We start from the raw sequence: 13,215 nt of genomic DNA, 5'->3' as shown, positions 1-13,215 counted from the left end.
TTAACTTTCACTTTGTCCTTTGCCGTTCTGTTAACGGATATAGTTGCTTTCCTAATTCCTATATACTTATTTGATAGTTTTATGTCATTTTTTTTCATTTTGTGCATGGGGCTCTACAAGAAAATTGACGTCCAATTGATACATGTAAAGGAATTACTATAGGACTTGACGTCCAATAGTATCCATTTCAGAATTTTATTAATCTAGTGTCACGCTTGAAAGTTCTTTTTAATTAGGGGTATAACGTTTATTATCATACCAAATTCAATTATTGTAGATTAAAACTATAGCTAATGTTGGTTGATAATAATGACGATGGTTAACGATATATAATGATGGTCGATGATAGTGGTGTTGGCAGTAATTTTATGGATTATTCATATAATAGTGGTTGGTGGTGATGATTGTAAATGATGACTATAATTAGCTCTTTCCGACGAGCAACCATCATTAGTTCTTCCCGATTCGTGCTTGTTAGATTTATAAAAAAAAAAAAAAAAAATGGATCTCAAGTTTAACTCAACTTCAAAAGACAAGGCCATCTATCCTTTTTCATCCGATGTGCATGGACTTCTCAACATATCACTTCACGGCTCACGCCCATAACTGGATATGTAGAGCGTGAATAATTTAATTTGGATATCCAACATCAGTGAATAATAGTTAGGGTGAGTCATGCTCTGATAATACGTAAAGAAATGAATCCTGAATCTAACTCAACTCCGAACGTAGGATAGATTCTTCAAGAATCAAGACTACCTTTTTATCGGATGTGAGACTCAGTAAACAAAATTAAAAGAAGAAAAAAGGGGTTGACCGTAAACCACTAAGGGCCACGAGGATTAAATACAATATTCAGCACATATATAAGAGAAAGAAGAATTAAGAAGAAAAAGAAGCAGAAATTTATCTACGTTTTAGTGTGAATGCAACGTTGTGTAAATTTTTGTAAATTTTTTTTTTTTTTTTGCGTGGACTTCTGTTAAGAAAATGAGGCCTAGTGCTATATAATTTAATATACTGAGCTGATAGTTATTGAAAGTCTACAAATATCTCAAATTTTATTCAAAACTGTCATATTCTGTAGCTGTTCTAATGTATTCATTACATTAAAGTACTTTTACTGAAGAATTTAATTTTAAAAAATTGCTGGCCCTCCATTCATTGTTGTCTATATTTTACTTTTTCAAAGTTTTGAGTTTTTAATTTGTAAAAGAAATTCTTCTGTGTAACAAGAAGAAAAGTCTGAATAATGGACCAGCTTTTGGTATGAAATTGTCGATCTTTTTTTGGGGGGTCTTTTAAGGATGAAATCATGCATGCTAATGAATCCAAAAAATAAGAAGAAAAGTGAAGCCAAGAAAGAAAGAAAAAAAAAGTTAATAAAAGCAAAAGTGAAGTGGATGATGCAAAATCATTACTTCAATTGCATCCCTACGTTAAAGAATTGTAGTAATTGGTGGTAAGTTATATAACCTTCGACATTAAAATTGGGGTGGATATATATAAAACATTTGAAATTTGTTGTAATCCTGTATTCAAATAAATAGTAATTTAGAAAATAAAAATATGGCATCAGATTTTTTTTAACTATCAAGACTAATGCTAGTCCTATAAATTTATAGCCAACGAGAAGGCGTTTACTGAGTCTTATCGAAAAAGTCGCGCCATCGAAAAGTTCACAATCATTCAAAGTGACAAGGCACCTTTTAACATGCATTTTTTTTCTTTTATGTCTTGTTTGGCTCTTTTTTTTTTTTTTTTATCAACAACAACAACCTAGTATATTCCCACAAAGTGGGGTCTGGGAAGGGTAGAGTGTACGCAGTCCATACCACTATCCCTAAAGAGGAGAGAGAGGTTGTTTCCGATAGACAACCCGGTTCAAGATACAAGACAGTATACAAATGCATCAAAAGCATAAAACCTGATAAAATAACATAGGTACGACATCCACAAAACATTGTATATTGTCAAACAAAGAACACCAGTGTCCACCTAATTACTGACTACGACTCATCCACACCCTTAGCCCTCTATCCTAATGTTTTTCCTCCATATCTTCCTATCCAGGGTCATGTCCTCGGTCAACTGTAACTGCTCCATGTCACGTTTAATCACTTCTCTCCAGTATTTCTTCGATCTACCCCTACCCTGCATGAAACCTTCCAAGGTCAACCTCTCACACCTACGAATTGGGGCATCCGTACCCCTTCTCATCACATGACCAAACCATCTCAACCTCACTTCCCGCATTTTATCCTCCACAGATACCACTCCCACCTTTTCCCGAATAATTTCATTCCTAACCCTGTCAGCCCTTGTGAAACCACACATCCAACGCAATATCCTCATTTTCGCCACTTTCAACTTCTGGATATGAGAATTCTTGACCGGCCAACACTTCGCTTCATACAACATAGCATGCCGAATTGCAATTCTATAGGATTGCAACTCTTTTTTTTTTATACCATAGAAAAGGGCAAAAGGCATTAATCAACCCCTAAGACTTTAGTCAAAGCTTATAACTTTGAACGGCCAAAACTCTCTAGATAATCCTAACTCAATTCGTCAATTTCAACATTTTATGCCTTCTCTTCTCGTTGCTTCTAATTCCTCTCAATTTTCTGATCTAAGCTCATTAATTAGCTAGTTTGGTCAAATCTGACTTTATTAATGTAAAAAGATAAAAGAGAAATATTCAAAGATATAAGTTGTTAGGCTAAAACAATCCAAAAATATTACTTTTAATACAGCATGGTACTATCTGTTTTGAACCAAATCTGCACAAATTTTTTCTAAAAAGATTCACACCATTAAGAATATCAAACACCTTATAATTAACTTTTTTTTTACTACCAATATAAAGCTTTGTTCGGACATCGGTATTCATTATCACTTGAACAACTTTTCCATGTGTTGATGATGATTTTGCAATTTATTGGGTTGATTTTTGTTTTAAATTATTTTCCTTTCTTGAGTTGCATGATTTTAGCAAATTTATGTTACATATAAACGGAATCAAGAAGCTAATTTCGGGAATGATCACTTACCTTATCCATTATAATAAACTTTTTTGAGTTAAAAAAGAAAAAAGAAAAAGTCAAATTTGCATAGGGTCACTTAGCTTTATCTATTGCAACAATAAAGTCAAAAAATTAACTTATGTCTAATTCAAGTTACACTATATACATATAATAACAACATTAAAGTAACTGTCTATGATGCGGTGGATGGGTTGATTCAACATTAAAGTTACTGTCAAAGAATGTGATGCGGTAAGAAAATGATGCAGTGGACGGATTGCTTTTCTTTAATCAAAGATTTAAATTTTAAGCTATGAATTAAAAAAAAATACTTGATAAGAAGTGTTAGCTCAAAATAGGTCTTATCTGACGCAAATTTAAATTAATCGCTCTCAAACATCAATTAAAAAAAGCACTAAAGTTTAAAAACTTCTATCTTTAGCCCATTAAGGCCCGCTATTTGTTTTATGTATTAATTTTTGACAATTAACATTAATTTGGTATTGATTTTAGGCAAATTTGACACTAGTCAAAGCATGCATCCTTGACCTCCATTTCAAGATATTTGTTTCACTCTAGAAGGCTTTACTAGCACAACAGAATTTACCTTTCTATGTTCCTTTGAAAATGAAATGAATAATTACTTTTTAACTTGATCCAAGAAATTTTTTCTTCAAAATTTAGAGATAGTAAAATTTAAATAGTTTATACAAAATATTCAAGCTTGTTTTTACTAAAAGTTTTTTTATTTGTTCGAGTTTATTGGTAACAATAAATTAGACGATTTCTTGCTATATGACCAAATTCTGATAGTCAAGATTACATGGAGTTATTAGTTCAAATCGTCTCTTAATTAGAGCAGGTTGGTTGATTATAGGTCTCTTAAGTTAGTTAAAGTGAAGCACTTTTAGTTTAATTACAGAATTGATTTAAAAACCAACAAGGTCGGTCCTTTTTTCGCAAAAAATTAGGAAATAAAAATCAAGTTACTCAATTATTTAAATATTCCTCAAAAATATTCTTAGTACAACCGATTAAGCTCGTTTGATTTTATTTAAAAACGAAAATAATTATTTTGAGAAACCAACCTGAGCTTGGTTAATTTTTTGGTCTAAACCCCGATCGAACTTTTTGAATAAACCGGTCATTAATTTAAAATGATTTATTTTCTTTTAAAAGTCGACCAAGGTCGGTTTGTCTTTTATTTTCTTGATGGGTTTTTTCGATCGGTCCAAAAGTTAATCAATTTTGACACTTGACTTTTGCCATGTGTTTCGTAATTTTTTTGGCAGATGTCGATATTTATAAGTTCATTATGTTATTTGGATCAAAGACATTTCACTTTAATAAATTTAAGAGACTAAAAAATGTTCAAGACTATATTTAAATGACCTATTTCAATAGATATGGGACTACCTCGACCAACGAGTCTAACTACTCTCAAGCGTTATTGATTTAGTCAAGATGTGAACAATCTGATCTTACATCACAATTACAAAAAGATTTGACTTAATTTTCAATATATCAATCATTATATATTAAGACCTTATTTAATTAAATTAATTTTATTAATTATACCAAATTTATAAATTATAAGGAGGAGGATAATAGCATATATATATATATATGTATGTATGTATTTATGAGCGTGCCCGCGTTTTTTTGTCAATAAAGAGAAAGGTGTTAATGTCATCTTTCTTTTTTTTAAGCCTAGCACGCCACTCCCCTAACCCCCTCTTTCCCATTTATTACTTCTCAAAATTCTATTTTCCTTTTACTCTTTCTTTTTTCATATATTAAAAACAAAACGTCAATTCTCTCTAGTTTCTCTCTCTTTTTGTTCTTTATATTTGCAGTCTTTCTTGATTTATTCCTCTTCCTTTGCTGCCACCCTCCCATGTTTTCCTCTATTCCAAAATAAAAACCACAAAAACTTTCATATCAATTAAGTCTAATTCATTTCAAGAATTTTGAAGATGCAAGAATGGTCCAAGATTATTTTAGTAGCAGTTTCAAGTGGTATTCTTGTATTAATTGTCATCACGATAATTAAGAGAAGGTGTTGTCCAAAAAAGCCTAGAGAAAAAAATAATCAGAATTTGCAAAATGGGATATCAAAACTCCATCATGTAAGTCTTCATCAACTAGAAAGAGATGGTACAAAGAAAACTAGTAATTATTATGTTTTCAAGCAAGGGGGTGTAACATCTACTAAGAATTTTTTCAATTGGTCTGATCATCCATCACTTGTTACTGATGCTGTTGAAAATGGATGGTCAAGATTTGCTTTCACAACTTATACACCATCACCATCCATTAGATCATCAACAGCGAGGTCCCTATTGGGATCATGTGGTGTTGGTGAAAATGGAAATGAATTATTTGAGGTTGACATAAGTTGGGAAATTTGTCAAGGGTCTGCTGATTTTATGCAAAAAATTAGATTCAATTCTGGTGTTAAGAAACTTAGCAAAAGTACAAATTTTATGTCAGCTTCATCTGTTATTAAGACATCTTTGCCCTTACCAGGACCCCATTTGGGTAATTCATCATTTCCACAAGAATCTTATTTTGAGATTACTATTTTGCCTTGGAATAATCAAGATAGTAATAATCTTGAAATTATGGGAAAGGCAAAAGAGGATAAATTAGATTTGGAGAAAATTAAGCTTATTAGAGAGGATTCTTCAAATTCAAAGGCTAATTCAGAGTCTTTGGTACATGTTACAAGTAGCCATCATAGGCTAAATGGACATCAAAAAGTTCAAGAATCATCAAAGGAGAATTTGAAAAATGATCAGTTCATTGTGTTGTCAATTGGGCTAACAAATGGTGGTTCTCTTCCACTTAAACTTCCAGGAAGCTATCCAGGTTCCATTGGATTTAACTCAAATGGTTCTGTTTTTCTTGATGGTAAGTTCGTTTTGCTTCAGTTTGTTTGTCTAGTTGGTTTAACAAAGCGTTTAAGAAAGTAGAAGAGACTATTCTTTTTTTTTTTATAATCATGGGCTACACCTTGACTAATTCCACGGGTATTTACAACCTTCCACCATCAATAGATACCAAATACACCATCAATAGATAACAAACAACTCTATCCACCAAAGTCAGGATAGTTGGAAAAAAAACACCTAATATCGTTTGTCTCCGCTAGAATTGAATAGGGTGTTCTTATATATTAAAGATATGAATTCAGCTTTAAAAAAAAATTCAAGAAGTGAATATACCAAAAAGTTTTTTTAGTCTTGTAGAGAGTTATAGGGGGAAAAAAAGATTTAATAAGAAAAGTAAGAGAAATTGAAATTGAAATTTAGGGAGTAAATTTTTAGTGCATTTTCCGTGGATAGAATGCTTAAACAGAGCTGTACAAGTCAATATTAAGCACTGAAAATATTGATATACTTTTCATAGTGGGCATTGTTTGGCATTCAATAGCAAAGTTTATTTACTAGTCTATTGCTTTTGCCAAAAGTCACATAAGCAAGCACTAAGCAGTAATTAGTCTTTTTAATTGTCCATCATCAACATTGTGGAATTGTTAAAACACACTGACAACAGCCAAATAATCACTAGTATTATCTTTTATTGTTGAAGTAATTGAACTTTACATGCAGAGGCGGAGCTACACTAAGCCGAGGGTTCATCCGAATCCTCTACGGCGAAAAATTATACTATTTATACATAGTTAAAATTATTTTTTATGTATATATGGTAGATGTTGAACCCCCTTCGATTAGTTTGTAGGTGTACTTCTGAACCCCCTTAACGAAAATTCTGGCTCCGCCACTGTTTACATGTTAAACAATTGAGCCCCTTTTTTTCCACCCCGCCGAGGAGGATGAATAGTATTGTCACTTTTTCTTTACTATGACTTGAACCGTCAACCTACTGATCAATGAGGCGGTGGTGCTCAATGTGTCGTTAAACAGTTAAGTCACAAAACTTTATAATAGTAAAGTAACCAAGTCACAAAACTTTATAACAGTAAAGTAACCTTGATGTTATAGTGGGTAAAAGTTAAGTAATTTTACTTTTACGGTGAGTAAAGTTCAATTACTTTAGCGTGACTGGACATAGGTTTGCAACCAGGGGCAGCCGAACCATATATATGGTTGCAAGGGATTCGAACCCTATTAAGCGGATAATTATTGTATAAATATGGTTAAAATACTTTTCTTATGTATACATAGTAATGTTGAATCCACTGTTTATTTCTTTATATTTTATACCCTGAAAATTCTAGCTCCGCCACTATTTGTAACTTCAATATATATTCACTAACTTTATTATGAATTTTCTGTATAGTGGATAAACGTTAGTGATCATACGTGAAATTAACCCCGAAAAAAACCCAAACAAGTGTTTGATAAAACTCCGTGTTGTCAATGTTTTTCAGGTATGAAACTGGTGTATGAATCACAAAGAGAAGAGTGGGGAAAAGCAGAAAAAGTGATTGGTTGTGGATACAATCCAAGCCAAAAGAAAGTATTTTTCACAGTGGATTCACTTCTAGTGCACGAAATTCGATGCAAATCAGAAGAATTTGGGAACCCACTTTACCCAACTTTAGCATCAAATGGTGACATATTAGTACTAGTAAATCTTGGACAAAGTGTATTCAGATATCCACCAGCAAATTTACAAAGGACACCAAATCCTTGCTTCATTAGTCCTAATATGGAAAATAATTCACCAATTCTTGGATATGAAGACAGCAAGGAACTTTTCTCAATGGGTAGAATTGATGCACAATGGCTCAATAGAAGTAATACAAGAAGCAATAACAATACTGTTAATAGTTTGAAACAAGTATTAGATTATGATTTGGAGTCTGAAGGTGATTTATTTGAAATTGTGTTAGATAATTGTAATAGTTCTTCAAGATCTCCCAACCCCTTGTAGAATATTCACAAAAAAAAAAATGAAATGAAACATCATATTTTGTACAGTTTCTTTTGGTTGTTGTATTAGAAAGTTATAGGGAGCCTGACATTACTGGTAAAGTTACTGTCATATGACTTGGAGGCCATGAGTTCGAGATATGGATATAACCTCTTGTTGAAATGTAGTTTAATGCCAAATCTCGTACATAGTGGCAGTTTAGTGCACCGATTCTTTTTTTATGAGACATTTGTAGATTGTTGGTTCCAAATTTATTATGTGGATCCAGCAGACCATAAGGGGTTCATTTCATTTGTTGGTCATTGTAATAGTAAAGTCACTAAATTAAGAAGATATTGTATATAATTGTCTTGTAATTTCATTATTAATGATGCTATTCTTGAACAGAATTTGTCTTTAGTAAGCCATTTTTTAGTCAAAGTAAGTGCTAAAGAGATTATCATAATCTCAGAGGATGCCACCTAATCCCATGTCATTATCAATTTGTTGTGTTATCTTTGTGTTTTTCTACTTGGATTTCTGATATGCATCCTATCTTTTTTCTCCTTTTTTTATTGAGATAATGAGATATGAAAGATGTATAATTTATTTTTTTATTTTTTTTTACCCTTGAGCTAAGAGTCTAGATTGAAAATATTTTTCTGCCTTTATAGGAATAAACCTGCATATATATAATATATTATCATATATATTATCGTTTTTATATTTCACTATTAAAATACATTGAATATGCTATTGTTATATTATTTTTTCAGGTGGAATACATCGCAAGAGACCAAAAAGATGTGAAGAATCAATTCTTGTTCTTTTATTCTTTATTATTTTTGGTGAACCACATTTGTTGAGTTGCGGGAGCCACTAGGCAGCACTTTTTCTTTGACTACGACTGTTTAACCATTTCTAAGATAAAAAATAAAAAAAATTCAACTATAATTTATAGTATTTTTAAATACTTTTTAAATATGTACAGAATACTATAAGTGAAATTAGAGCATTGACTCCTTGATATAGACATCCAGTTATTCTTTTTACTGCGCCCTTTGACGAAAAACAAAAACAAAATTAGTAGTCTACGGAAAAGTTTTTGATAGCCTCATTCCAACTTCAGTATTTACATCAAACTCAATAAACAGAAAATATATTATTCATATATAATTCTTTCACCTAATGATATATGATTATATCACTTGATTTTAATTAATTAATATTATATTGTACATTGGCTTCGAATTATCACTTAACCATACGTGGGACAGTAGAAATGAAAACCATATTTGTACAAAACGTGCGTGTCCGAGGAACATTAACTAATTCCTTCACCAATTAGGTCTCGGGTTCGAATATCGTCTTAGACAGTGAATGTCATACAATGTAATTCGGATTAGTGAAGGCCTCAATACAGATATCGAACAACTGATGAAAAAATAAAGAAAGAAAACATACCATAACTAAGAGAGATGAAGAAATTAGCAATGGAGACGTCAACTTTTTTTAGGTTTATGTGTTATCTCTTTATTTTTTTAATTTGTGGTGATTATTAATATAAAGTTTTGAATTATTTAAGTTGGAACAAAATAAAGGCATGCTCAATTAATAAAAGAAGAAGGCGAAGATACTGATGAGTTGTGAAATCTCTAAGGGGATATTTAGTGTCGGTGTTTCAAACTTTTATAATTCAAATGCATGAATTTGATCATATTATTTTGTTAATATACTAATGGTTGACACTCTGAAAAGAGTAGCTTAAATGGTATCTTTAATTACTTGCAAAGCTCAATTAAGCTTAACTAAATCTTGTATGCCTTGCACGTTTTCAGTTTAACTTGAGAACCCAAAGACAACTTTATATCCTTTTATTTGAAGGGAAAAATGAAAGAAGCAATGATATAATAATGTCTCTAATTAGAGTCTTTCCAATTTTATACTTACGAACATCTATGGAGCATAGCAAGGAATATAGTTTCAGCTCTCGTCAGCCGACTACACTAGGGCAATTGGAATTGGACGAATTAATTAATTAGTTTGATATCGAGAGACAAAAAACTCGTTAATTTGATGATCTTGCTTGTTGAAATAGGCACCAAATGTAGTCTAAAACTTAGCTTATTCTAGTTAGAGCAGTCATTAGTTACATTACATATAAAAGGGACTTTTATTTTTTAATTTTGGAGAAGTATTATTGAGTCAACCTTGATGAGATATATGTGATGTGGTAAAAACTCTAATGATGAGGAAAATATATTTAAGCGCAAGGGTCATCAACTTTAAAGTATAAGGATTAAAATTGACCAGCTAAAAACTCTTCATTAGCTTTGACATCTGAATAAGTAAATATTCCAATGGCAGTACAGGATGATTTACAAAAATGCTGCCCACTTTGCTCGACTTGGAGTCTCCTATTTTACTATATACAAAAAGGGGCAAAGAAAATCTGGAACTTGCTATCCTCTTGCCTAGCGGAGAAGGACAATTCATTCAAATCAACATGATAGTTCATCTACGTTGCTCATTTTGATCCCCTTGTGGACCAAGCAAGGTCGAACCGAGGCTGATAACACCAATGGAACACCCTCTTACACCACTGACCAGCTAGTGTGCAATGACGACCGGCCTGCAAGCTACTCAATTTTCTTTCTTTGCTGCTCTGGATTCTATTCCAGATGCGCACTTACATATTATTACTAGTTTTATTTCACAAGGTAGCCCATCTATATAGCATAGAGGTTGACTGTAGAACCTAATGATTGATGAGTGAAACGAGAGGGGATCGAGTTCTAGTGATCCATTCTGAGTTTTAAAACCAGAATAAAGGACCTTTAACACCCTCTCTCTAACATCCTCCCTCACCCAACTCTTCCCGAAGGCCTTCAGTAAGTAAAGCAGCGAAAACTTCAAAATGTAACACTGATTTTGAACTATACTAAATGCAATCAGAAACAAAAATAAAGCATGCAACTTGCCCATTCCAACAACTTGGCATCACTGAATCATAGACAATGTAATCAGAAACAAGATAAAGCATGCAAGTTGCCCATTCCAACCACGTGTATCACTGAATCATAGACAAGATAAGTACCCAAAGTTAGCCATTTAGTTAGCCATAGAGCCTCTATGTCAACGAGGAATATTGGTGTTGTTAAGAATCAAGAGAAAGTTACTCATAGTCATATTTAATTACATCGTCTTCAAGCAGCTAAAACTAGAGTAGAGCTGGATATTGTTTGGCCTGCTGCTTCACTCGCCTCTTGTACTCGACTGTATCCTGCAAAAGTGATTGCCACATTATTCAAATGACAGTCCAGTATAATTGGTCTATTCAGTTACAACGATTGCAAGTAAGGTAATTATGAGTCATTTAACTAGAAATTAAAACGAAAATCAATCAATTTGTCACTTCACTCGTACAGCCAAGTAATGACTAGAATGTTGTTTCATTTCAAGTGTGCATTAGAAATATATGATTGACAATTTGACATACAGCAATTGAAACCTTGCAAGGATTAGGATTTATAATGAATAATCCAGGTATAATGTTGAAGGTCAAAAATAAAAATGCCAACTAGAGGAAACTCAAGCATATAAACGTCCAACTCGGGTAGAGAACCTGCATATAGAGCTGATAACCATCGGTTTGTGCTGGATCATCAGGATTTGGCAGGTCGAGCAAATCTTGGATACCCACCAAAATTTGCTTAACTGTAATGGCTGGCCTCCATCCCTAAGAACAATTAATAGCAAGAGTAAGAATCATAGATTAAATTAAAAGCTGTATATAACAATCAGCAAAACATAAAATACAATGGCAGCAACAAGTACTTACACTGTCCTCATTGAGGATCGACAAACATACAGTTCCTGAAGGATATACATTTGGATGAAAGAAATTTGGTGGAAACTTGCACTTCGGGGGTTTGCTTGGATAGTCTTCACTGAATTGCATTGTTAGTGGATAGTGACCGCCCTCCCAGTCAGTCTGTACCAATCACAAGATTTTATATTATTCTTCACAATCATAAAATGAAGGAGCAGGGTGAAGAGATAGGAAAGAAAGGGATTTTGATTACAGTAAACAGTAGCACAATGTCTTGCAAGGAAAAACATAAAAAATCTAGCGTTAACCCAGTTCCTAATATCTCAAAACGCAAAAAGTTAAAAAAAAGTAAAAGCAAATGATTCTACAAACTCAGAGGAGAGGAAGACAAAGAGTTTCGAAAAGCAACACGAGCCAGATTGATCCATGATAATTACTTTGAGGAAGTTACAATAGCCTTAGCAAATCATTTCACGGCAACACCTTTTTTATGTGACCACGTGGTTATGTTCGGTCAGTACTCACACCTCCTGATTCTTCAAGAACGACAAGAACTCTAATTCAATCCAAATACAACTCACATCCTTGAGATGCTTTGTTGACTCCTTAAACCTTGATACAAAGACGGAGGATCCAAAATACGTGTAAAAGGATAATGAACTTTGAAACAACTCAGATGAATAAGTATAAGCCTTGCTACTCCAGGTTGGTGAAGTGGGGCATTAAACAGAACTCGGAACCAAAATAAGCCAAAAAAAAAAAAATGATCAAAATAGGCCATCTATTTAATAAGTTACCAAAATAGGCAAAACGTAACAAATTATTACGTTTTTCAATTTTTTCTTAACGGTCAACTAACGGAGTACACTTATAGGTAAAACGGAAGAAATTATTACGTTATACACGAAATTCGAGGTAAGAGAAAGACAGTGATTTCTCACATCACTTCTAAAAGTTACTTTTTCTTAAAATTGTACTAAATAAAAACGATGTATACTTTTGTTTGACAAAAAAGTAATATTTTCTTACGTCTTACACTAATAGATTTTTTACCATCAATCATTTTCTCACTTACTATCCAGATCTGGTCTCCCACATAATCTTTTCTCTTTGTCCCACCACCGACCCCCCACTCTCACCATTTCTTCATAAAACTAGATTTGGCAACATCAAGTTAGGTATGTTTCTTATAATTTAAACTTGTACTGGTGTTGACAGACATATATCTAAATTTTATTTTATATTTCGTTGTACGAATTTTTTTGAATCCAGTAAAATTAATGAATGAACTAAATTTTTTTAGATTCATTTGAATGAACTGAAAACAAGTCGAGTTGGAACCATTTTGTTTTAACATTTTGGTATTAAAGTATTCCATTATGTGGTACGTAGGAACTAGGACCCATGTTGTCTTTGTCGGAAAAAAGTAAAACTGTATGTATGTTGACATCGGTTCCATCACTCTTTTGTTTTGCT

The 13,215-nt window shown here is 32.6% G+C and overlaps 2 protein-coding genes across 2 annotated transcripts in view; one reads left to right on the top strand and one right to left on the bottom strand.

The window, feature by feature from the left end:
• Nucleotides 1–4,731: 4,731 nt before the first annotated feature.
• On the top strand, nucleotides 4,732–7,977 carry LOC107867170. The gene is made up of 2 exons (XM_016713303.2): nucleotides 4,732–5,939; nucleotides 7,423–7,977. Exons 1-2 carry the CDS (start codon nucleotides 5,003–5,005, stop codon nucleotides 7,926–7,928), a joined length of 1,443 nt encoding a protein of 480 aa, XP_016568789.1. The 5' UTR covers nucleotides 4,732–5,002; the 3' UTR covers nucleotides 7,929–7,977.
• A 2,950-nt stretch (nucleotides 7,978–10,927) lies between these two features.
• The window catches only part of LOC107867169 (SUMO-conjugating enzyme SCE1), a 9,651-nt gene continuing 7,363 nt past the window's right edge, over nucleotides 10,928–13,215 (bottom strand). Inside the window, exons 3-5 of the mRNA XM_016713302.2 lie at nucleotides 11,749–11,901; nucleotides 11,533–11,646; nucleotides 10,928–11,190 (exon numbers count right to left, since the gene is read on the bottom strand). Coding sequence (XP_016568788.1) covers nucleotides 11,128–11,190; nucleotides 11,533–11,646; nucleotides 11,749–11,901 — 330 coding nt within the window. The 3' untranslated portion in view covers nucleotides 10,928–11,127. The remainder of the gene's footprint in view (nucleotides 11,191–11,532; nucleotides 11,647–11,748; nucleotides 11,902–13,215) is intronic.

The sequence above is a fragment of the Capsicum annuum genome, chromosome 4, assembly GCF_002878395.1.
Source record: "Capsicum annuum cultivar UCD-10X-F1 chromosome 4, UCD10Xv1.1, whole genome shotgun sequence".
Lineage (NCBI taxonomy): Eukaryota > Viridiplantae > Streptophyta > Magnoliopsida > Solanales > Solanaceae > Capsicum > Capsicum annuum.
The sequence above is the reverse complement of the archived record's forward strand: the minus strand, read 5'-3'. Positions and strand labels throughout refer to the sequence as shown.